We start from the raw sequence: 24,622 nt of genomic DNA on the forward strand, positions 1-24,622 counted from the left end.
CATAACTCAAATTCTACTTTACTCTATTATATTCTGCCTCGGATATTATTAGGGTCCGGTCCCTTTTTCTGCCTCGGATATTATTAGGGTCCAGTCCCTTTTCTGCCTTGGATATTATTAGGGTCCAGTCCCTTTTCTGCCTCGAGATTATTAAAGGGCTTGGTCCCTTTTCTGCCTTGGATATTATTAGGGTCCAATCCCTTTTCTATCTTTCTATCTCTTACATTTTTTCATAACTTACATACATATCGTTCATAGTCCATACATAACATTATAACTTGACAGTGCGTGCAATATCTGAAGATCGTTCACGTACCGACAAGCAATCATTCTTACCTTTCATAACGTACATACATATCATTCATATTTCGTACATAACATTATAACTTGACAGTACGTGCAATATCCGAAGATCGTTCACGTAACGGCAAGCAATCATTCTTACCTTTCATAACGTGCATACATATCATTCATATTTCGTACATAACATTATAACTTGACAGTACGTGCAATATCCGAAGATCGTTCACGTATCGGAAAGCAATCATTCTTAACTTTCACATAATCACATAAGACATACACTTATCACTTAGGATAAATGTATTAACAATCACATCGAGTATGCACACAGCCCCGAAAACATAACACAGAAATGGGGCTAGAAACTCCCTGAATGCGGTTACGTTCACCGTTAATGGTAATCCTTTTCTTGAGTTGTGCACGACTAACTGTATGTATCAATTAACTATTACTACTCGTATCGTATTTCTATCTTTATTTAACCCACAACGAACGGGGGTCCGGGGCAGTGCCCCTGGCAGCGGGGTTCTAGGGGCGGCAACCCCTAGCAGGGTCCAATGGGCAGAGCCCCTGGCTGGGGTCGAGCTGCCAGGTCAGCTTGGAAAAATATTTATGTACATTAACTGTCTTAACACATTTCTCACTAGGATTTTAATTTATTTCCTAATTCGTTAACTCATTCCTCATAACGAATTAAGTCTGATTCGCTATCTGATTCGTTACCGAACTTAACTTACGCGAACTTAATTGTAAGCGAACTTGTATAACAGCGAAGTTATGTACAAGCGAACTTAGCATTAAGCGAAGTTAACTATAAGCGAACATGTTCATGAGCGAACTTAGAGTGGCGAAGTTGTTCAGCAACGAACTTAAACCTCAGCGAACTTGGCTTGGCGAACTTAGCTGCAGGCGAGGTTAGCTGCAGGCGAAGTTGCCCAGCCGCCGCCTCTGTTCGATCTTAATCCCCCATAATCATCTCTGTTCTAACGTGAAATTCTTGGATATGGTATTTAACTAACCCGCGATCATTCCTATGGTCATTTTTTTTTATATGATTTGACCCGAAAACACGTAAAGTTTGGACCTTTAAGTTCAAAAACATTCAATACAAGGTCTACGGTTTATCTTAAACGAATCATTTATGTTCGCGGGTTCATTAGGTTCGTTTTAGCATCAAGTTCGCAACTTTACGTTTCATTTATACCCGATCTATTCTCGTTCTAAGTTTCAAGGTTAAACGTTAATAAAAAAGTAAACTTTAAGGTAAACGACATACCTTTACGTTTCCGTTTTGGTCTCGGTTAGCTAGGTTATGACTTTGGATCTGGTATCTATCTTGAATCACGTTTGCTTGCTCGGATTTCACCCCTCTCTCTCTCTCTCTCTCTCGGCCGTATGTAGGAGGATGTGTGTGTTTTGGAGTGTGTAGGCAAATATGGAAAGATGGAATGAGGATTAGGGTTTTAGGATGGTTTAGGGGGTATTTATATCCCCTAAAGCCCATGGACCTAAGGCCCATGACCCTTTAATCCATCTTATTTAACCCAAGTCCATGACATTTCTTTATTTTAATATCAATTAAATATTAACACACGATAGTTAAACGCGACTTTCTTTATTTACTACAAGAATATTTTAGGATGTTACAAGGCTCTTAATACCATATGATGATTTGATTATTGAATGAAAATGATTGCATTATTAGTCAGAATACATAGGCTATAAATAGCCATTTACAACATACATAAAATGGTAAGGAGAAATCTACGACTAATTAAATGGTGAATAATAACAACCACAATAATTGTCTAAATATAGTTTAAGGTGAAAATGGAAATACAATTAATATATAGTCAATGAGTGGTTTCCTTAATATGGCTATGATACATTTTCCTATAATGCAATAGTAGCCTATAACGCTTGTCTATGATACATTTTCCTGGTATAGAGAGGAGTTGTGGGAGGACACTGAAAATAGTTACTCTAGTATGAGGCATACATTATCAAAATTTACTACTACAAAACTCTAGTAAATGCTTACTTCGGTAACACCTTTGATAAAATGTGGAAACACATCAATCCCATGTTATGCTACAAGATTATGTTACATTTTTAGTTATGTGTGAACAAGTTGTAGAGGATATTACCCTCATATAAGGCGGGGATGCATAGTCCTCAACAAATACGTTCATGCCAGTGCAACCTTAGAAACGCATTTAAAGTTGGAAGAGCATTAAGCATATTATATTATGAAATATGAAAAAGAACATATCAAACGTAATGCTCGATAATTTTCACATTTTTTAGCATTCCAACACCATCATGTATAGAATTTCTTGTGACTTAAGTAATACATAATTCAGCATCAATAGAAATACATATAAGATCAGCTATAAAACATAGAAAGTTCATATGCAGACAATTTAGAGAACAATGTATCATATCACCCAACCTCTAGGACGCGAGTGAAAACATTGGTTATTAGTTTCTTTTACACCATTATTAGCAAACACGTGGGTGTGTTTTAGGATTTGGGGCGAGGAAGTGGTGATCCGTTAAGGAAAGAACGGAAGAGTTTGAGAGCTTGTAAAGGAGAAGTGAAGGGGACTTCATGAGCAGCACCTCGTACTGTTGCGTATGTCAAGTATGTAACATTGTGTCCGTCTTTTAGTCCCCCAAATGACTGCCACCAGCCCCCCACCTGCAACATTGAACATTTAAAACATGTGTGTCACAATTAATTTTGCAATCAAATAATTAACTTTCAAACTTTATAGTATTTTTTTACATACCTATTTCTCGTTGTACCAAGTCCTGTATTTGGTGAGGGTTGTGAGCTTAAGCTCTTTTGCGATATTATTAACAATCAACCTTGTTTGTGTAAGTGGGATTTTTGCATCTTGATCGCCACTACACAAGGTAATTAAAAACAATAGGTTATATCAAACGAATTAGAAAATTCATTATAAATCATCAAATTCATGTACTTTTAAAAGGAAAGTAATATCCATTTTGATCCATATAATTAGCAAAATATCTTTTATCAAACCAAGAAAATAGCTATCTGACTTGTTTGCTTATTAATTTCAAATAATGTCAACCACATTGCGCTACGAGTAGACAACGAAATTTGCTGCTTCGGTTTCCTTGGTCTTCGTGCTATGGTGGACTAAAATCTCCTGCGCCTAGAAAAGGATTTGTTGTTCAATGTTGATTTGCTACACTAATGAGATCTAAAATCTTCTAATATGTTGTGCTGAAGTGATACAATCTATTGTGCTAATTCATTAATATTTTTTAAAAATTCAATGATTATTTTGTTATTTGTTAAAAAAATCAATATGGTTTATTATTAAAAGTTGAACTAATATATAACTCGCATTTGCAATTTATATAAAAAATGAATTAAATATGTTGTAGTGAGTTAAAACTTAAACTTAAACAAACGGGAAGTTTTAAATGGTGTAATTTTTCTAGCTAGTTTCTACAAAGATTTCATTACTTTAAAATGAAAGGTGTACCTGTAAAACCAAATCGGAAGGCCCGCCTTTATGAGATTGGAGATGAGTGGAATTATGTTTATTTCAAGATTCTCTTCTTGATAAACCAAAGGCCTGCATCATAGTGTGTGTGACAAAGGTGAGTCAGTCACTAATTATATACTGTATATTCTATTATCACATGAAGGAACATAGGCAGGACACAAACCCAAGACAAAAATCCCAATGTCCGGGAAGATTAGTTGTGTTAGCATAAAGTGCATCTTGAACGTCCCTTCTATTGAGATATGTAAATATCCTCGATTGCAAACACGGGTCACCTGCTCTTAGGATTGTGTCAATCTGTTAAATTATAACCAAATACGTTAGACCCATTCAAATGTGTCTAGTCGACTAGCCGTCATTTTCAAAAGTGTTAAAGAGTCTTATTATTCATATTGGTTCGCTAAAAAGGTTGAACTGAGCCAAGTTTAGAAATGTTTGAGCCTAAAAATAAGCTTGAACTACTTGATCTTCATATAACGAGTTTAATAAGACTTGCGAGCCTAAATAAGCCTTTTTTGTTTATATAAATATAGCAATTTTATTATATATATATATATATATATATATATATATATATATTACTAAATAAAACTAGATGTATTCATAATTATGACAAAAATAACTAGATAATGTATATTAGTTATTTTTGTCTCATATTTTGATATAAGCTAAACAAGCCAAACTCAAGCTCGACTCAAATCATTTAAATTGTTGATTCCCAATAAAAGAAAAACAAAAAAATTATAAATCCTGATCACAATAAGAGGCGTGTTCATACCGATGAATGTGCTTTCGAGTGTAACCCTCGAGGTTTAAATTGCTGAGATGAAGATGTTGTTGGCAACAAGCATTTGGGCAGAAGCAGGTCGTCAGGTTGAACATCGTCACTAACTTCGTTTTCAACTCGATTGAAGACATCATTGCAACCTTGAGACCATCCGGAATGAACATATTCCCGGAGGTACTTTGAGTCATTGCATACAGTTTTTTCTAGCATCAAAGTCTTGTCTGATATCGCGCCATGTGACCATAAATATTCACCCGCGAGGACGCTAATGTCTATGTCTAATAACGGATTTCCAATCTACAAAAACAGTAATGTGTTTGTTCATTGTTTATTATCATATTATGTAAACAATGCCGAACATAAAGAAAAGGTAATTAAAAAATATTTACAGCAATAGCTTTGAGGTTGATTTGAGTAACGTTTGGGGCCTTGTTATGCTCTAATATTAATTCCGCTAGCTGTGGAATGTAATGGCCTGCAAAAACATTTGTTTAATTTAATAAATCAAAATAAATGATATAAATAATAAATATCTAACACTTTATTAATGTACCTGCATAGCTTTCTCCCGCCAAGAAGAACGGTACGTCTTTGTATAACGGGAATTCTTCTAACCATTTTGTGACGAATACCAAATTATCAGATGCTGTCATTTATAAAACCAAAATTATTAATATAAAACATTATGCATAACCTTTTAAAATGTAGTTTAAATTACACAAAAAAATAAATGATTATTTTTTAAAACCGTTAACATGTTAGAAACTTTAATGCAAGCAAATCAATTAGATACGCAAGATATAATTAAGACAAGACATAAATTATCGTATACATAATTACAGATCAGCAGGTGTGGAGTAAAGGTTTTTTTGAGACTATTGTAAATCCAAGAACCAACACACTCGACTGTTTTAGGGGACGACAAGTTGGACAATCAACAATAATTGAGTTATTATCAAGGGAGGACTTTTTTTATTTTTTTATTTTGTTAATATAACCAGATAAGTGCCAATGTTTATAATCGGCTAATGCTGTAATCGAATAATAGCCAACGGGGTAAACCATTAACTTAAACTTTGTTAATTATGGTTCTCTAACTATGGAAGAAAAACACTTGGTCTAACTTTGACTTTTTTTCAAGTTATTCAATTACTTGTGAGTTTCATCGAAATATTTTAATTTGACGATGATCCCAATTCAGTCCCAATATATGGGTAAAAACATGTGTTTATGGTGTGTAATTTCGTGTGTTTTAGTTGGTTAAACATATCGAACACGAGTACTTTGAGTGTTTTTGTGTTTACAGGTGTGCGAAGCTTAACGGAGCTTATTTTGAGCTAATTTATAGTGTTTGATGAAGGAATCGAGATTATACGAATAGAGGTGATCGGGAGCTTAACCGGGCGATCAAGAATCAAAATAAATGAGAAAACGAAAGTTTGAAGTGGGGCAAGCTGTAGGCTACGACGCCTCCCATGCCGTAGCCTACGACCTGATGTGGGGCGTAAGGCAGACAAGAAAAGTCGTTGCTTACGGCCCAGTCATAAGCTACGACAGGCTGGCCGTAGGCTACGGCGGCCTGGTCGTAGGCTACGGCCAGGTCTGACGGAAATTCGATTATTGGTGATTTTCTTCAATTTCTAAGATATAAAAACCCTAAGGTCGACCATTATTGACTATTCATCAGTTTGGGGGCATCTTTGAGGCCACTTTTCATCACCATCACACATTCTAATCACTAGATTCATCCATGCAATCCTTCTACAACATCATAATCAAGAAAATGAAGATCGATATGCAAGGCTAAAGGCTTCATAACCAACTCCGGGCGTAGGGTTGAGTTGTATGTTAGATTTTTGATACTTACTTTAACTTTGGATTTGGTTAATCATTCGGTTGATAAATTCTTTATGCTTGTTTGTGTGCTTAAACGGTTTTATAGTAATTGATTGCTTAATCTTTTGTCAGTTAATTTATTTGTGGTCATCAACAATTAGGATTAAGTTCTTTCGTCATTGACCCGTTTATCATTAACCATATTACTGATTTTGTGTTTCAAAACTTAAAACTGATAGTCAAGTAGATTTTCATTAAGTTGTGTCAATTGTTCGGATTAAGTTCTAACGTTCAACATAGTCAATCATTAAGTCTTTTGGTTTACATATTTTAACAAGGAATTGTCCAAAGAAGTCTATCAATAAATAATTTGCTTCAAAACCCGAACCTTGGAGTTTGGTTATTTTCATATTACTGTTTTACAAACTACTTATTTAAACCGCTTGACATCGTCTGTCCGCCTAGCGTGATTAGTTATTAAGTATTGAACTTGATTATCACTTTCCACTGATTCCCTGTGGATTCGACACCTTACTTGCATTTGCTAGTAGAGATACTTTTATAAATGTTTTTGATTGACCTTTTGACATCGATCAAGTCCAAAAAGACAAAAATGGTATATTATGAGTTCTAAAACTTACACAAAATGTTAAATTGTATTTACTTAGAGTATGTTTAGGATTGAGTTTGAACAACGTTTATTGACTTATTTGTATTTTTAAAAAGTCAATAGACTAAAATGTGCTTGGCAATCTCGAAAATCCTTTTTATTTTAGTTTTTTAAAGAGTTAAAGACAGTTTTCTAAAAGCCTCAAACACTGACTTTTCAAAATAAACTAATAAGTAATTTTCAAACTCAATCCCAAACATGCTCTTATTTAATAGTGAGCATGCATGTGTATTCACCTATGAATAGATAAATAATTGTTTGAATCCAACGTATATCTTGTACTTAATGTATAATAGTTAAACCTGTCTTCGTGTCGTTCCAATTTATGTAGTCTTCATCTGTTTCCGAGTAAGAGAAACCAACCCCGATGGGTGATTCGACATATAACATGTTGGATTCTGTCAATAAAAATTAAATGAGTTAAGTATAATACGATTTAGTTATACAAAAAAAACTTATTATAGTTTGTTAGTGTAAACATTATACCTAAATTCCAAGAGTGTTGATTCAAGACAAGAAGTCCATCTTCACCGATTTGAAATGGCCCGGTTTCCATGAATGCCCCAAAACCAAGTGAAGAGCATCCAGGACCATCAACATATAATAGAATCAATATATACATGCATACATAGGACTAAAAAATTGTAACCATCAAAGTATAAACTAATAATTAAGTAAATTTATTCGTTTAAATATATGTTCGAATCTTCTTGTTAGAAGTCGGGAGAAAGAAATGTGAAACCTCCATTGAGCCACAAAGTTACGGGAAGTGAAGAATGGTTAGATGAAGCGGCCTCGATGAAGTAATAAAAAAGTGACCGACCATGCTCTTTATTCGTGACAATATAACCAGAATATTGATTAAACGAGTGATTACTCGGTTGCCCAGGCAGTGCTTTTATAAGCTCGGCGTTACACCATTGCAAGAAACAAATACAAAACACCAATAACGTTGCAAGAAACTTAAAACCCATGATAAAGGGCGCGGTTTTGATTTAGGGTATGTCCATTTATGTTAGTGAAACATGTGCTATATATATATATGTAAATCGATATCATTGAAGATAACGAGTTTGTCTTTTCTTATAAGTTCGATCTTTGTTTACAACATATGGGGACTGAAACAAGGGAAAGTATTCGGCTAAAGAATTAAGATTCTTGGTTTTTTAAACAAAGTTAGATTCTTGAAAGTGTCACCTAGTGGCAATGCCACCAACGGCATTAAAGATAAAATAAACATGAAGGATCTTTAGTATTTGTGGGTTGTAATTTCCGTTGGATCGACTCATCGAGCCTATGATGAGTTGGTGTCTTGTTTATTAAGTTGAGCACGTAACTTGGTTTACATGGAATAAATTATTTGGTGAACAAGTCGAGCCAATGACTTGGACAACAAGGAATTTATTTATTAATTATTGTTTAAATATGTTTTTACTAATTAGTGTTTGAGTATGATAAGGAGTTTGCATTCTAGTCTAATTAAGTTTTCATGTGTAAATTAGTATATAATATATATGCCTGAGCTTGTGGGTTATATCAAGAGGAAGTTAAGAGAATTGTGTATTGTAATTTTTGAGCTAATGAGAATTATAAAAATCGAGCTTATAATCTAAACTTTGTTTTTTGTTTATCAATCATGGTCACCAAACTTCACCATTCGAGTATACAGACATGTAATTTGGTTGTTATAGGAAAGTATAATGCAAGTGCAAGACATGTAATTCACATTCTAAATCGAGGACCTACAAACTCATCACTAGAGAAAACCCCTTATGAATGTTTCAAAGGATCAAAACCCGATCTCCAACACTTATGAATTTTCAGTTATCTGTCATGTAGGGGTGACAATTTTGACCCAAACTCTTTCAAATGGGTCAATTTGAGTTGTTTTAAAAATTAAATGAGTTGATTTGGGTAAAAGGTTTTAACTAAATGGGTCATGAGTCATTTTAAATTCCATCCTTTTATTTTTGGGTCAAAATGGGTTTACAAGTTCAAAGAATTGGGTCGATGTGGGTTAACGTCCTAAGGAAATGTGACAGGTCACGGATCGGAACGGGTGCAAGACAGGTTTCGACACGAAACGGGTTTCAAATTGGAACGTGTTCGGTTCATGTTTCAAGCCAACACGAGTTTTCACCCGTGACGGGTTGGGTTTTGGTTTCTTTTTGGTCGATTCGGGACTCGTTTTTGTCCGTTTTTTCGGTTTCGGTTCGATTCTCGGGTTTTTTTTTTATGAAACGAGGTTAACGTAGGAAACATTTTAGTATTTTTACTTTTTTTGTTTATGCTTTATATTTTAAGTTATAATTTTTTTATTATTATTTTTGAATATTTTTTTTGGGAGTTTTTGATCTTTATAGAAAACCCTTCAAACAAAATTTAAAAAAAAAATAATAAAAAAATCATAACTTAAAATATAAATAAAAAGCAAAAATTTTAAAAAAAAAACTAAAATGTTTCCGCCATTATTCTCGTTCATAAAAATAAAAAAAAATAATAAAAAAAAAAACCTCAACTCGAAACCCGGTTCGACCCTAACCTATTCCGACCCAAACCAAAACAGCCTTTTTTTTAATTGACCCGTTCTGATCCAAACTCATTCTGACCCAAACTCGTTTTGACCCATTACTCATTTCAATCTATGACTCGTTCGACCCGACCCAACCCATTTGCCACCTCTACTGTCATGTGAAGACACCTCCGAAACCACTTAAGAAACTTGATGGTTGTTATTGCTTAAAACATGACACCTCCGAAACCACTTAAGAAACTTGATGGTTGTTATTGCTTAAAACATGACACCTCCTAATTTTCCAATCACAAACTTACCTAATTTCCTCTTATACGCATCGTTCTTCTGTTTATTAGATTAGGGTTCATTATTATTTGGTTTCTATGAATTCCCCTGCTAAAACTTGTGAAGGTAAGCCATGTGTCTTACAATCAACTGAAACGATTCTGAATCTAGAATCAACATATTTGTCACTGCTCGATTTGATTAGGTATGTTTTTTTTTTAATCTTCAATCGTATTTTAAAGCCTTAAATCTCCTACTATGAATCAATCCATCTGACAGGGGAATCATCAGCGACGATATCCAATAAATGATTCGAATAGTATGAACCCTAAGTCTTTGATTTCAATTTAATGTTAGGTATAAACATAAAATCGTTTTGTGTTCATGTGTATTTTTAACCATAAATATTACAGTTTAATTTGTCTTAAAAACATAAATATGTACAATTAAAGTGGTAATGATTTCTTCATCAGTTGTTGTGGATGGTTGAGGCTGCATATTCATCGAATGGCAGATCCAATTGAGGTGGAAGCGACCGGTGTTGGGGTTCAGGTTAGTGATCATGTGGTATTGAGTAAATAAGTACGATTCTATTTGTGACCAAAATATTTCAAATAATATAATCAATGGAGACATCTCATTTTTTTTATTTTTTATTTCTTGTCAAATTAAGGAGTTTGTGTGTGTGTGTGTGTGCGTGTGTCAGATTATCTGATTTTGATATTTGTTGCAGAATCATCATATTGCTATAGAACATGGAAGTTTCATTGTTGTTCAAGGCTACCAATGTGACTAATGGCTTAGTGGTAAATCCATCAACAAATCATTATGTAGCTTGAGACACTTTAACACATAGGTATTTTCATCTTTCATTATTCTTTATCACAATTAGGTAATCATAATTAATGTATGAATGATGAATCTTTTGTTTAGCATAGCAAGGGACTGCTTCAATCGTTTATCTTAACTGACTATTTTATTATTAAACATATAGGTTTATTTTTGTTAGGGTGATTGCTAATTAGTATATACAAATTTGATTTTTATGTTTTAATAATACAAAACCTGAGGAGTTTATTTTGGTGGAAATCTGGCTCCAAAGTTTAGAATGTGTGCACCAATTTATAGTTGTCATCACTATTGTTTTCCGTTCTTTAAGAAATGTATTCACAGTTTGAATAATACCCCCCTTGAGTTATTTTTATGTAGAGTGAAACCACAAAACCAGGCTGATTGCTTCCACATATGAACATCTAAAATGCAATGAGTTGTCATCAAGTGAAACTTATAATCCCTGTTGAATTTGGTTGGAGGGATGGTGTTGGTGCTAAGGATTGTTCTAATTTTGCAACAAAAAAAATGTGTCATTAGATGTAAGCATATTTATCTGTGCATCGACAAGATACTCCATTTTTAATATTGGCATTTCAAAGGCTGGTAGTATGCTTTTTGTACTAATATTTATAAATTGGCCAAGGTTTTCTCAAAATACTTAAGTTTCATGTAACTTATTAAACTGTGTTGTAGACTTGCAGGTATCCTATCAAAAGGTTATTATAGACACTAATGCATGTTATGTATGATGCATCTAGAGTTAGACTCCATGACTGAAGTAAGACATTGTTACAATATTTACATTTTTAATCATAGCTAATTAGCGACCATATTCTTCGATAATTGTATGACTTGTCTCTATTTATTAGCTAATTATGTTTGCTATTATGGTAGCAAAATTGAATATTGATAAAGTAGTGACACAATTGAAAGGTTTAAAGGATAATCCTTCCAGATTATAAGTTGTCTATTGCTAAGACACTAACTGATAATTGTAATTGTACTCTTATGTAAAAAGTAACCTTGTTTTTACCTTTTAAGTTTTAAGTATAAGTCTTTTAAAATGGCTAGAATCATATAATCTGATGATGTAAGGGAAAATGACCATTTTATCCTTATGTCAAAGTAACTATTTTTTATCTTCTCATAGTGTAAGAGAAAATGGTCAAAATCATATAATTTTATGTTGCAAGAGAAAATTAACCATTTTACATTGATTTTATAGCATTAGATAGATTTGGAATTGCTGATTACAGGGGGGATGTTTGGATTGATTGTGGCACTTATGATGAAACCATCAGCGCAGCATGCTTTATTTAGCCCAAAGTGGATATCGTAAGGCATTCAAGTAATTTGTTGGCTCATGCTGTTCATAATCTCCAAAAGTTTGTTGTATTAAAATGAAATTATGTAAATTGTCATTTCCAATCTTCAAAGTGACGAGCCATTGCTCTTATGGCATTCATTTATAATGACGTAATTATGAAAATGAACTATTGTTGTGATTTAATCGTATTTAAAAGCAAGGATTATTATATGTAATTTTTATTTTTCATCCCGTGTAATACACGGGTTTCAAACCTAGTTATATATATATGCACGGAAATCTATTTAAGTCTATTACTATTCAACTTGTCAACATGAAAAACCAATAAAGTTATTGAAGAAACATGAAATGCAACCCCTCCTGTGTCGGATGGATGTTCTCTGGTTTTGGACACTAACGAACCCATACCTCGATCTTCTTCTTCGGCTGCTCGAGACATGCCATAGAAAACGGGGGAAGTGGAGGTGACTGCTAAGAGTTTCCTCTTTTTTACAGGCACAAAAATATTGGAGGCCAAGAGAGTCCAAGAGAGGATCCTTTCAAATGATAGATGAAGGTCCTTTATATAGGGGACTCCATGGCCACAATTATGAACCTTAACCTTAGTGGGCCAAGCCCGGTTAGGGTTTACCTCCACACCCCGGCTCATTGGACCTTGGTTAGTAAACAATACTAATATAACAAATACAAAACGTAATGTAATAAGTGAAATGCCGTATCGGGGGGTTTAGGACCATACCTCTACAGTTATATAGTGTTTAAAAGAGTCAATTTTAATAGTTGTATATAATACGGCTGTACAAAAATAAAATTTTATAAAATTTTAACTAGTGCCAGATGTTTGTATACCTTTAGGTTAAGCTTGGGATATTAGTTTCTATAGTTTAATGCACATTTGAGTGTGTTCGAAGTATTGAAATTATTCAAACATTATATTATGCCTGTTAGGTTATATGTTATATATTATGGATGAATGAACTTTTGTGTTGAGTGATTAATAAGTAGATGCTAATGTTGTACATTATGTATCATGAATTTTATGTTTTCAATAAGCTAGGTGCATTAAATCATGTAAATTATCGAACCCTACAGGTAAAGTAAATAAACTTACACTCTAAACTCAAACAAGTGGTATTCATTTTCATGAAAATCAAAGTATAAGGATGGTTAGTAGTGGATTAAAGACTTACGATGTTAAACTACATGTGCTAAGAAGTTTTATATATTGTAATAGTGATATTACATAGACGACCCGCTTAATTAGTTGGTAATAATATAGGTACTGTGGTCTAAGGCTATCCGTAATGAGGGAAATAGGGCGAATAGGGGCTAAACCCCCCCGCCCCCCCGGGCGAATTTTGGGAGCGAAATGTGTGTGTGTGTGTAGTGTGGTGTGGGGTGGGGTGGGGGTGGGTACAAATTTTTGTTGGGCGATAATGTGTTTGTGTGCAGTGTATATATATTAAATATTATTTATATATGTTTGTGTGTAGTATATATATATATGTATATATATATATGTGTGTGTGTATATATATATATATATATATATATATATATATTAGCCTACAACACCATTAGGCTATGCGTAGTGGAGGAGCTACAAATTGGGGCGTTTTACGATGTGTGGCGCCTAGTCAGCATGGGGTGAAAATTTGTTTTTGGGGTGTAATGATGTAGGGGCTATAATAGTAATATAATGATATGTATGTATATATATATATATGTATATATAACACACACACATATTAATAAAATAATAATATTTTCTTTTTCTTCCACGAAGACTTCTTCTCCTCGCCCCCCGCCCCATTTCGCTCGGAAATCGCCCAGGGGGCGGTTTGCTCCCCCTTTGTCGGCCTTTCTCGCCCTTTTCATCGCCCCATTACGGTTAGTCTTACACCCAAAAAACAAATTTCTATCATTTGCTGACTGGGCGCCACGTGTCGCAATCGTCCAATTTATAGCCTCTCCACTACACATAGCCTAATAGTTGTTTTGACCCTAACCCATTTAATGGGATTAATTCAATGGTATTAATTCAAGTGGTATAATATATAATAATTATTAAGGATATTGACTTGTACATTATGGTGATTTAACTTTCACCACATATCACCCATGACCAAGTTCATCACACAATTGTGAATTAATTTCACCAGATTACACCGGTAAATATATATATATATAACAAGGATGATTAAGTTACCATTATATTACAATGATAGGACTTAAATGACGATAGTGTGAGGGGTAAAACCTAAAATGATAACTTGTTGACGTATTTAAGCTTCTCATTATAAATGACGTTACCGAATTACCATACCCTGGTTGATGTGTTTTTAGTATCATTCATATCACGGTGGTAACTTGGTTGTAGAGAAGTTGAAGTTCATTGATAGGATTATGGTACTAAGAGGTTCAAGAAAATAGGCCATAGCTTCAATCTTATCTTGCTATGGGCTTTGTGAAACGCAATGAACGAGAATACCTTTAACAAGGCATATAAGGGTGCAAACATAATTATGGAAGAAATTAAGGCGAACTTGGTTTCTATGGATTACCAAGAGGGTGAAATTTAGCTTGTTCACTTAGATTGATTGATTGATGTAACTTTGAGGTAAACCTGCATTAGTTATACTTGCTTTCCTCTTAGCATCTTGTTAAAATGTTTGCTTTCTAGTTGTTTTAATAACTATATTTACCTTGGCTGTCAAACTTTAAAGGGCTTTCAAAAGTTTAAAATTTAAAGTCATGAAATATCTTTAATATCCTAAAGTAGAAGTTTGATACCTAGGAACCCTTTTTTGAACGACTAGTTTGATCATAGCTACTAACTACCTGCTTATTTTCATTCTTCGAATACCAAAGACTACCCTTAAAAGCAAAGTCACCATACATAATAAAAACTTCTGATTCAACCTAAAACTTTTACTTTTATCATCACAAACAAAACTTGAACCAAAAAACCTCTTGAATGGATTGCTATGAATCATTGGGTGGCTGCCTATGACTTTTTTGACTTTTTCGGATATAAGTAATTTTTATTTTATGTAATTACATTTTTTAATAAATTACTAAACTTTAAAACGGGGTCAAGTCAAGTGATTTAAAAATAATAGAAAAAATATGTCTTATTTACCAAGAAATGATGAACGGTTGAAAATAGAGAAAACACAAAGAGCAAGAGCAGGATAGTAAAAGAAATTAGGGCTTTTCTTTTTCCCCAATTCATCCAACCCTATAAATAAATACCATTCATTCCCACTATTCAATCAATCTCAAGAAATCAATCATGGTGAAAGGTCCTGGTCTTTACCCCGACATTGGCAAAAAAACCAGAGGTAATTAACTAATTAATATCATTCATGTGCATGCATTCATTCTAACTTTGTTGGTTTTTGTTTGTTGTGATTAATTAATAATAATAATAATAATGTAGATCTTCTGAACCGGGGTTACCAGGGAGATCATAAGTTCACCGTCACCACCTATTCACCCACTGGAGTTGTAAGTTTTTTATTATTTACTTTTTAATCAATTGGCTCCATAAGTTTATTATGTGTCACTTTTAAATGCTTACAAGTTGTATTTATATATCTATATCTATATGATGAAGGCATTGTTGGTTCAGTTTTCTTTTTTATCTACTGGTGGCAGGTTAACTTTGAATATTAGTTGCACTAGATTAACATTTATTGTTTCCGTATCATCGTGCAGGCAATCACATCATCCGGAACAAAGAAAGGCGATTTGTTTCTTGCGGATGTCAACACTCAGTTAAAAAGGAACAATGTTACTGCCGATATTAAAGTTGACACTAGCTCTAATGTATGACACTTTCTGCTTCCAGTTCTGCATATTAATTATCATTATATTTATATCTACATATATGTAGTTGAAATGTTTTTTTTTGTCTTAGTTTTCGACATCCTAACATTTAAAACTTAACCTTTAGTTACATCTGAATTTATGAAGTTGAATATGGTGTGTGAATCTTTAACTAAACTGTTTGCAACGTTAATGTAGCTCTCCACAACCATTTCGGTTGATCAACCGGCGCCTGGGCTGAAGGCAATCCTTACCTTTAAGGTTCCTGATCAACGGTCTGGGAAGGTATGTGAAAACTAAACTGTTTTTTTATTAATATAATACATTTTATATAAAAAGATGTATGATATATTTTATTATTCTGGTAGTTGGAACTTCAATACTTGCATGACTATGCTGGAATCTCCACAAGTATCGGGTTGACCGCAAACCCTGTGGTCAACTTCTCTGGTGTGTTGGGGACCGCCAGTGCTGCTATCGGAACCGATGTTTCCTTTGACACCAAAACCGGAGACTTGACTAAATACAATGCTGGGATTAGTTTCTCCAATGCTGACCTCATTGCTGCTTTGACTTTGTAAGTGATTGACTTAGTGAATCTAAAAGTTGACTTTATTATATTGTAGATAATGAATCTAGTTACATGTCTGCAGGAACGATAAGGGTGAAACTTTGAATGCGTCATACTACCATACCGTGAAGCCGTTGACCAACACATCAGTGGGTGCGGAAGTCAACCACAACTTCTCAACCAATGTAAACACAATCACGGTTGGGACTCAACATGCTTTGGACCCGTTGACCACGATCAAAGCCCGTGTCAATAACTTTGGGAAAGCGAATGCTCTGATCCAGCACGAGTGGAGGCCCAAATCGCTTTTCACCATTTCAGGAGAGGTTGACACCAAGGCGGTTGATAAGAGTGCGAAGTTTGGGCTTGCCTTGGTTCTTAAGCCATGATGGTTGCGGGCTTTATCGGGACTTAGGAAATAAAAGTAATTCTGACATATCTTTCTTTCTTTGGTCTTGCTATGATGTTTTTGATTTGGTGAATTTTTATTATTAGATTTCATAGGTTCTTAGACAGATTTGACTTTGAGCAAGGAAACACTAAAATTTTGTTGGCCAGTTTTGATTTCTTGATTGATCTGATAAACTTTGGTTGAGCAAAATGTGAATGTATTTGGCTGTAAACAAACACGATCAAGGTTATGTCTGTGTTTGTGTGTCTAACCTTGACCGAACAATAAATGAATAGGAACCACTTCTTTTAGCTCATGTTCAGAGGTGCACAAGAAAAACCGGTTCCGGACCTAACCCTACCTGCGAGTAGGGACCGGGCTTTGGGTTTTTCCTTGGCACTGTTCCTGGAACTGGAATCGACTGGACCCTCTGAAACCGGTTCCACCAATGCCCGGTCAAAACCCAACCCTACCCGAAACCCTAAAAAAACCCGGTCAAATGCCCGATTATACCCAGAGACGGTTTCTACCTTGACTTGGTTTTGAATTTTGTTGATCATACTCAGTTTTGGTTACGGTTCCTGAAAATACCCGGTTTTCGTAACTCTACTCCATATCTTAAATAAATATAGCTGTGGTGTATAGCTTTTGGTTCCTGAAAGGATATGGCAAACAGAAACAATTTTTCAAAGTAAATGAAACTTAGTTTATAACAAGCTTTTTATTTAAAAGATATAAACAAGCCTCTCATTACAAAATTCTTTTAAAAAAACCGGTTTATAAATGTAATGGGGATTGAATAAGTATTGATCAGGTCTGAACGTGTTCGGTTCAGAATGGGTTTAGCAAAATTAGTTATTGTCAATATGAAATTTTTAAGTAGAATTAGTTTTCGTTCAGCCTAAGACGGTTTCTAAGCAAAATAAATGAGGGTCTGTCCGAGCTGTTTAAAACAAGTGTTAACTTGTTAAGGGGGCATAGAAATTCAGTATCTGAACAAGTAACAAAAGTTTTTTCTTAACATTGATATTTTTCTTCAAAAAGGTTGACTAGTTAAAAAATCATCTCTTCTAATGTTCTATTTATATGTTTCTAAAATCATTAAAGATAATGTAACAATATACTCAACAGCTAATAATAAATGAAAAAAGAAATGTTCTACATGAATATATTTGCCTTCACTGAAAGAATGCTACATGATACCAACGGATATATTAACATGGGACATGAACCTAGGACCGGGTTTGCAAAACATCATTCTCAAAGCCCATTTGATTTTGGACCACATAAAACCCCATTGTGTTTAGTTTTACATTTGATACATAAACATATCTTGTAATGGAGACGGTTGATAGTCGTTGAAGTAACGAGTTTGAGCACTAAACGAGTCATCTGTAAAAGGATCCAAGTAACCAAACTGAAACCCGTCTTTTCTTACTTCACTCTCGACTTCTCGTTCGTGTTCTAAGCTTGAATCCGTATGAAAGGTCCCGACTGACTCAGATGTTTCAAAATTGAATGTATCATTCCTAATCGGATAGGGTATTGAGGACGGAGGGTGCGGCGTCGATGATTTATCCATGGGAGAATATGATGTGATTTTGGGCTTCGTATCGATTTCTATATCCGAAAACGAAGCATCTTTTACATCCGAGCTCACGTGTTTCTCCAAAACACCTTTTTTGTTGTACAGTCGACACAATACCCAATCATCTAACTGCACAAATACAATAATAAAAATAATTAATCACAATTCAATAATAATATTTAAAACATAAATAGCTAACGAGCTGAGCCAAGCCAAGCTAGCATTATAAAAACAACAGAAACATACCCTAAGATTGTTGCTCCGTTTGCCCGCGGATCTATCAACATTAGCAAGACGATACTCGTGCATTATCCAATTCGTCTTCACGCCTTTTGGCGCTTTACCCGCGTAGAACACCAACGACTTCTTTATCGCTAAAGTTTTCGATTTCCCGATTGGTTTATCCACTCCGGTAGCCTTCCAATAACCCGTACCCGCAGCTCTGTTCGGCCGAGACCCATTTGGATACTTCCTGTCCCGTGGCGAAAAGAAGTACCACTCCTTTTCTCCATACAAAGCCATATCTATTCATATCAAAGCACAGACAAAATCAATTAAGATCAGAATTTAAATTCATCTTAAATGGAATAAAATATCTTCAATCAATTGACTTAAAAGCATGGTTATACAAATCGCGCCCAGACCCTTATTATTAGGAGCATGTTTGGGATTGCTTCTTAAAAGTGCTTATGGCATTTTGGAGAGGCAAAATATTCAAAATGCCCCTCCAAAAGCACCTAAAAGCACACTTAAAAGCACCAATTTGGAGCTTTTAGGTGTTTTGGATATTTTGCCTCTCCAAAAAGTCATAAGCACTTTTAAGAAGCAATCCCAAACACCCCCTAGCTAGTCCCTACCCACCAACTAGTCGTTTAATCGCTATTTGGTCAAATCGGTCAAAATTGAAAAACTTATAAATGAAAATTTGGTATATATGTTTATAAATTCCTATCCGATTAATCCTAACTAATCCCTAATAACCCCAATTAACCGGTAGTCCTGCCCCACTGCCCAACTATCGCCTAGCGAGTTTTACAGCACTGCTTAAAACTTAAAAGTAAATAAATAGAAATTGAAATTACCAGGAAGCTGCCAGGGATCGAATTTATACAAATCGATGTCTTTGATAATCGGAACGGAGATCGATTGAGAGGCGCATTTCGGGCAAAGATAATGCATCACCAATTCTTCATCCGTAGGGTGAAATCTGAACCCCGGTGGCAAATTCAGACTGTTTTCGGACATCTGCAGTCAGTTCGATGAGATTAAGGTAAAGTTATTATTAATATTAAGTTTTAAGGTTTTGAATATTCGACAGTAGTGTGGATGAAGAGGTTAGAGTCGTATTTATATAAGTAAAGGCGGCACATGGGGGATTGAATCTGGATGAACAAGTGAGTTTCTAGGAAAGAGGATATGTTTGGAGAACAAGGTTTGGTCGACGCCGCCTTTGGTACGAGCGAATGGGAGGCGGACACGTGTGAGAGGTTGACCCCACGTGCATTGTGTCATTGAGTTCGTCATCTGGTTTGGAGTCTGGTGGTGGAGAAAAGTCGTTTGTTGCTTTGTGGAGTGGGTGTTATTGCTTTGACTCATGTCATCTTCAGTTAGCGACTGGATTTGCGGCTCATTTTTATTTTAGTGGTTTTAATTTGTGTGAACATGAAATTAGATAGTGGTCATGACTAATTGACTAGCATAACTATTAATTAATTAGTCTATTATGGATTCAGTGAATGAATGAAACTTAAAACCACTGTATCTTTGCGAAAGAGGCTAAATTAACATCTTAATACCCATGTGATTATGGCGTAACAATGGCCACTTTCGAGAATCCTCGGAACTAATCCTAGGAGCGTTTGGCCCCGAGACAAGTAATAAAAATGTAGGACACGCGATATGCATTTTTATCTTTTTTTAGATTTGGTTTAATGGGGAAGGTTCATGTACATTTTAATCTTAACATGAGAACGTAGGAAACAATACCAATTTATAAAAAAATGAGAACGTAAGATTCAATAACAACTACAATACCAATATACATAAACAATGATTTGTAATAACAAAGAAAAAAACCTAAAAATTACAATAAAAGAATCAAAATCAAGAACAAAAGAATAACAACATATACCAACAAATACTTATAACAGCAAAAGAAAAAAATCTAAGAATAACAACAAAATATAAATCAGCATATACTTATAACGTCTCATACTCAAAAATTAGCAAATATGAACAACAAATAACAGCAAACACCTATAAAAATAAACTTAATAATAACAACAAATTCGTTCTCACTGTTTTCATGTTAAGAATAAAATGTATTTGATCCTGTTTCTTGGTTTAATAGTTTAAACAATTATTGTTTTTGTGAGACAATCTTTTAAAGAGAGAAAAGAAGAATAAAATACACAAGCAAAAAAAAAAACCTTGTGTATTGTTTTAATTTTCAAGACTTGAACTTGTGACATTTGCATTTTCTTTACAATGTTTTTCCAACTAAACTAAGGAAACTTTGATGAACACCTATTGAATGTATATTCTAAATATATTTCTTTAAACATACTTAATTAAAAAAAAATCGGGCCCTTCGGAAGGTCGCCCCCTGCCCCTCCCTTTTTTGAGTCGGGGCCTGGGCATAACACTTTAACTTGCCCTTTATTAAAATCACTACACATAGTATTAGACTATTCTCAATCTAGTTGTGAATGGCTGATGTGAAACACTGAAATGGTCATTAAGAAACATGTATTAGAGTTTTGTGCTCGATACATTGCTGTGGTGTATTTATCAACAAAAATTTAGGAATTGTTGTCAAGTAAATATAGAACTCCTTGTAGATTCCTTTCTAACTTTATTAATATACACGCTAATTATATTTTGTTTTACGTTTTGACGTTCATTTTTTAACGTCATTTTTAAACCACTTGGCTCTCACACGTGCGACGGTTGCCTTTGAATGTTTTTTTCCCATAGTTCCGCGTCATCTCTTTCAGTTGTTGCATCGAGTGCTAGTACTGTATTGATAATTAAATCTCGTTGCAACGTGTGAGGTTATATTACTAGTTGCTATAGTTTTTTTCAATTAAAAATTTAGCATGTTACGAGATTACCACTAGGGGTGTACATGGGTCGGTTTGAATTTGTGCTAAAATTGAAGCAACAACCAGAATGTATGTTTTTGAATTTTGAAAATCGTTCGCTTTCGGTTTTTGTTTTGAGTTTGGTTCGGTTTCAGTTTTTCGATTTTGCCATTTGGGCCAAAAAAGATGGCAAATAGTATTGAATTTGGGTCTAAATTCTTTTCTTAATTAGTAATTGATTGATTATTGTATATTTTGACCGATACATTTGAGTTAAACTTATATTAAAATATTACAAATGATTTCAAATTAAAAATAAAAATAAAATATATAATTTATGTTTGGTTCGTTTTTTTCGGTTTTAGTTACACGCATAAATGAAACCAAATTGAAAGGTCGTTTTTTTGCCAAAATATAAAACAAAACCGTCGGTTTTTGTTTCAGTTAAGTTGTTTTGTTTGGTTTAGGATTATTTTTTGGTTTCAAACACACCTTGAATTACCATTGATGTGTGTTTCAAGTCGCATCGCTCGAATACCCCTCTTGCAACTAATAAATAACAAACTGAGGGGTCATACCCGTCGTTTGCTCAAAAGATAATTCATTCGTTTGTTTTTTACTGGTAATATTTTTATTTCTATGCTTTACCCCTTCCATACATGTATGAACGCTGCACTACATGAAACAAAACTTAGTACTTATAATATATAAATATTAATATATGTATACTCAGTGGCGGACCCAGGATTTTTTGTCAATGGGGTCCCAATTTTTCCGGTTTACAAAATTTTTGGGTCGGTCGTTATCCGGGTCGGGTCGAGAGGAGGAACATAATAAAACACGAAAATATGGTGTCATCGGAAACGAGTAAGTAGAAATAATATAGATTAGAAACTAGATAGAACATACACTTTTAATTCATTTTTATTCATACCCGAAAAACATAAGCGTAAGCTATATATATATGGTTTTACATGAATAACCAAGACATGAAAAACTAACTCTTACACAAATAAATGATTAATTATAATATACATACACAAGATAAATAATTTAAGTATATGTAAAACTTATGTTGTCATTATATATGTTGCATGGTGATATGGGATAAACTAAAGTGATAATGGTTATATGGGATAAACTAAAGAAAAAACACAAATACCCTAACTAAATAACTAATATTGACTAGAATATTAAAAAAACAACAAAAACTGGATATGGTGAGGTTTGAACCTGCAACCACTCAAAGAAAAAACAAGGGACTTTCCACTAGACTAGTTCAACCTTAATAGTATGGGTTCCAAGTATTAATTTTTATGGGGTCCTTACAAAATTTAATATATCGTCTCTAAGTAATTTTTAAAAAACATTGGTGTCCCGGGACCCCGATGGGAACTATGTGGGTCCGCCCCTGAATGTTAGGGCGTTCGGGTCGTTTCCCATGTTTTGTTACGGGCTTGGTGTGGCTTTGTTTTCGTTCGAAGGAATTGGGATGGCGTTGCCGTTGGAATCAGAAGCGCGTGACAAGAAACGGTTCGGGTCGGTTTTGGGGTGGGCAATGTTTTTCATTGCGGGTATGTATGGGTTGTTTGGAGTCAGTGGCGGACCCAGGATTTTTTGTCAATGGGGTCCCAATTTTTCCGGTTTACAAAATTTTTGGGTCGGTCGTTATCCGGGTCGGGTCGAGAGGAGGAACATAATAAAACACGAAAATATGGTGTCATCGGAAATGAGTAAGTAGAAAGAATATAGATTAGAAACTAGATAGAACATACACTTTTAATTCATTTTTATTCATACCCGAAAAACATAAGCGTAAGCTATATATATATATGGTCTTACATGAATAACCAAGACATGAAAAACTAACTCTTACACAAATAAATGATTAATTATAATATACATACACAAGATAAATAATTTAAGTATAAGTAAAACTTATGTTGTCATTATATATGTTGCATGGTGATATGGGATAAACTAAAGTGATAATGGTTATATGGGATAAACTAAAGAAAAAACACAAATACCCTAACTAAATAACTAATATTGACTAGAATATTAAAAAAACAACAAAAACTGGATATAGTGAGGTTTGAACCTGCAACCTCTCAAAGAAAAAACAAGGGACTTTCCACTAGACTAGTTCAACCTTAATAGTATGGGTTCCAAGTATTAATTTTTATGGGGTCCTTACAAAATTTAATATATCGTCTCTAAGTAATTTTTAAAAAACATTGGTGTCTCGGGACCCCTATGGGAACTATGTGGGTCCGCCCCTGTGTATACTTATTATCTATACTATATAATAAACAAAACTTTCTTATTGTCACATGTTATCACCATATTAATTCTTACAAAATTTTCCCCCATCTCTCTCATATTAAATACATTTATCTTTATTATTAATAATTTTTTATTTTAATTTTTTCTTCCTCTCTCTCATATTAAATACATTTTTTTTTTCTTTTTAATCATTCAAACTCTTAAAAGACAAATTAACTATTAAAGTATTCTCGGTGTTTATATTAATTCAACCGACTGGTTTTTTAACCGGTTAAAGAATCAAACATGGTTCAAGTCAAAACAATTTATTATTAGAATGGGCTTCGATCCGCGGGTTGGTTTAAAAAAGTAGCCATTTACAAGATTTTTCTAATTTGTTATTTAATCAACCCATCATTTATGTTAAGTTCATCATCTTAAAAATCCACAAAAATATTAACACTATACTACATGTTTTGGTTTTTCATGCGGTAAAGACAACTTCTTACCTTTGGAATACAAATGTTAAACGTTAGCACACTGTTAATCAGATGATGAATTGACTTTGTACATCATCCCACCGCTGCGGCATGCCATCTATGCCCGTAAGGTTTCGAATGAGGTCGTCACACTTTACGTTTTGACGAAAGGCTGCCCGCAACAATTCTTCACTTGCGCCACCGATGTTCAAGCCTTATATTCTTCATATGGTATCTATCAGACATAAAATGATACTTTACAAGAAAATATTAGTTTCTTTACTTTTTAAATGACCTCAAAATATAAGGTTGTTA

At 34.1% G+C, this 24,622-nt stretch overlaps 2 protein-coding genes and 1 pseudogene across 3 annotated transcripts; 1 reads left to right on the plus strand and 2 right to left on the minus strand.

The window, feature by feature from the left end:
* Positions 1 to 2,602: 2,602 nt before the first annotated feature.
* Positions 2,603 to 8,144, minus strand: LOC143570984 (serine carboxypeptidase-like 45; annotated as a pseudogene). The gene is made up of 10 exons (XR_013142031.1): positions 7,883 to 8,144; positions 7,625 to 7,731; positions 7,441 to 7,536; positions 5,186 to 5,278; positions 5,022 to 5,107; positions 4,624 to 4,929; positions 4,003 to 4,142; positions 3,822 to 3,914; positions 3,093 to 3,210; positions 2,603 to 3,001 (listed from the first exon to the last, which is right to left on the minus strand). The product of XR_013142031.1 is annotated as a serine carboxypeptidase-like 45 (transcript).
* Positions 8,145 to 15,360: 7,216 nt separating this feature from the next.
* LOC143570985 (mitochondrial outer membrane protein porin of 34 kDa-like) lies at positions 15,361 to 17,127 on the plus strand. Its single transcript, XM_077056503.1, has 6 exons — positions 15,361 to 15,443; positions 15,542 to 15,609; positions 15,820 to 15,930; positions 16,129 to 16,215; positions 16,299 to 16,507; positions 16,584 to 17,127. Exons 1-6 carry the CDS (start codon positions 15,395 to 15,397, stop codon positions 16,888 to 16,890), a joined length of 831 nt encoding a protein of 276 aa, XP_076912618.1. The 5' UTR covers positions 15,361 to 15,394; the 3' UTR covers positions 16,891 to 17,127.
* Positions 17,128 to 18,036: 909 nt separating this feature from the next.
* LOC143570990 (NAC transcription factor 32-like) lies at positions 18,037 to 20,076 on the minus strand. The gene is made up of 3 exons (XM_077056509.1): positions 19,563 to 20,076; positions 18,727 to 19,004; positions 18,037 to 18,609 (listed from the first exon to the last, which is right to left on the minus strand). Exons 1-3 carry the CDS (start codon positions 19,723 to 19,725, stop codon positions 18,202 to 18,204), a joined length of 849 nt encoding a protein of 282 aa, XP_076912624.1. The 5' UTR covers positions 19,726 to 20,076; the 3' UTR covers positions 18,037 to 18,201.
* Positions 20,077 to 24,622: the final 4,546 nt, after the last annotated feature.

The sequence above is a fragment of the Bidens hawaiensis genome, unplaced genomic scaffold (genome assembly GCF_021521415.1).
Source record: "Bidens hawaiensis isolate Kalapana, Puna unplaced genomic scaffold, B.hawaiensis_p1.1 tig00025179_1, whole genome shotgun sequence".
Taxonomy (NCBI): Eukaryota; Viridiplantae; Streptophyta; class Magnoliopsida; order Asterales; family Asteraceae; genus Bidens; species Bidens hawaiensis.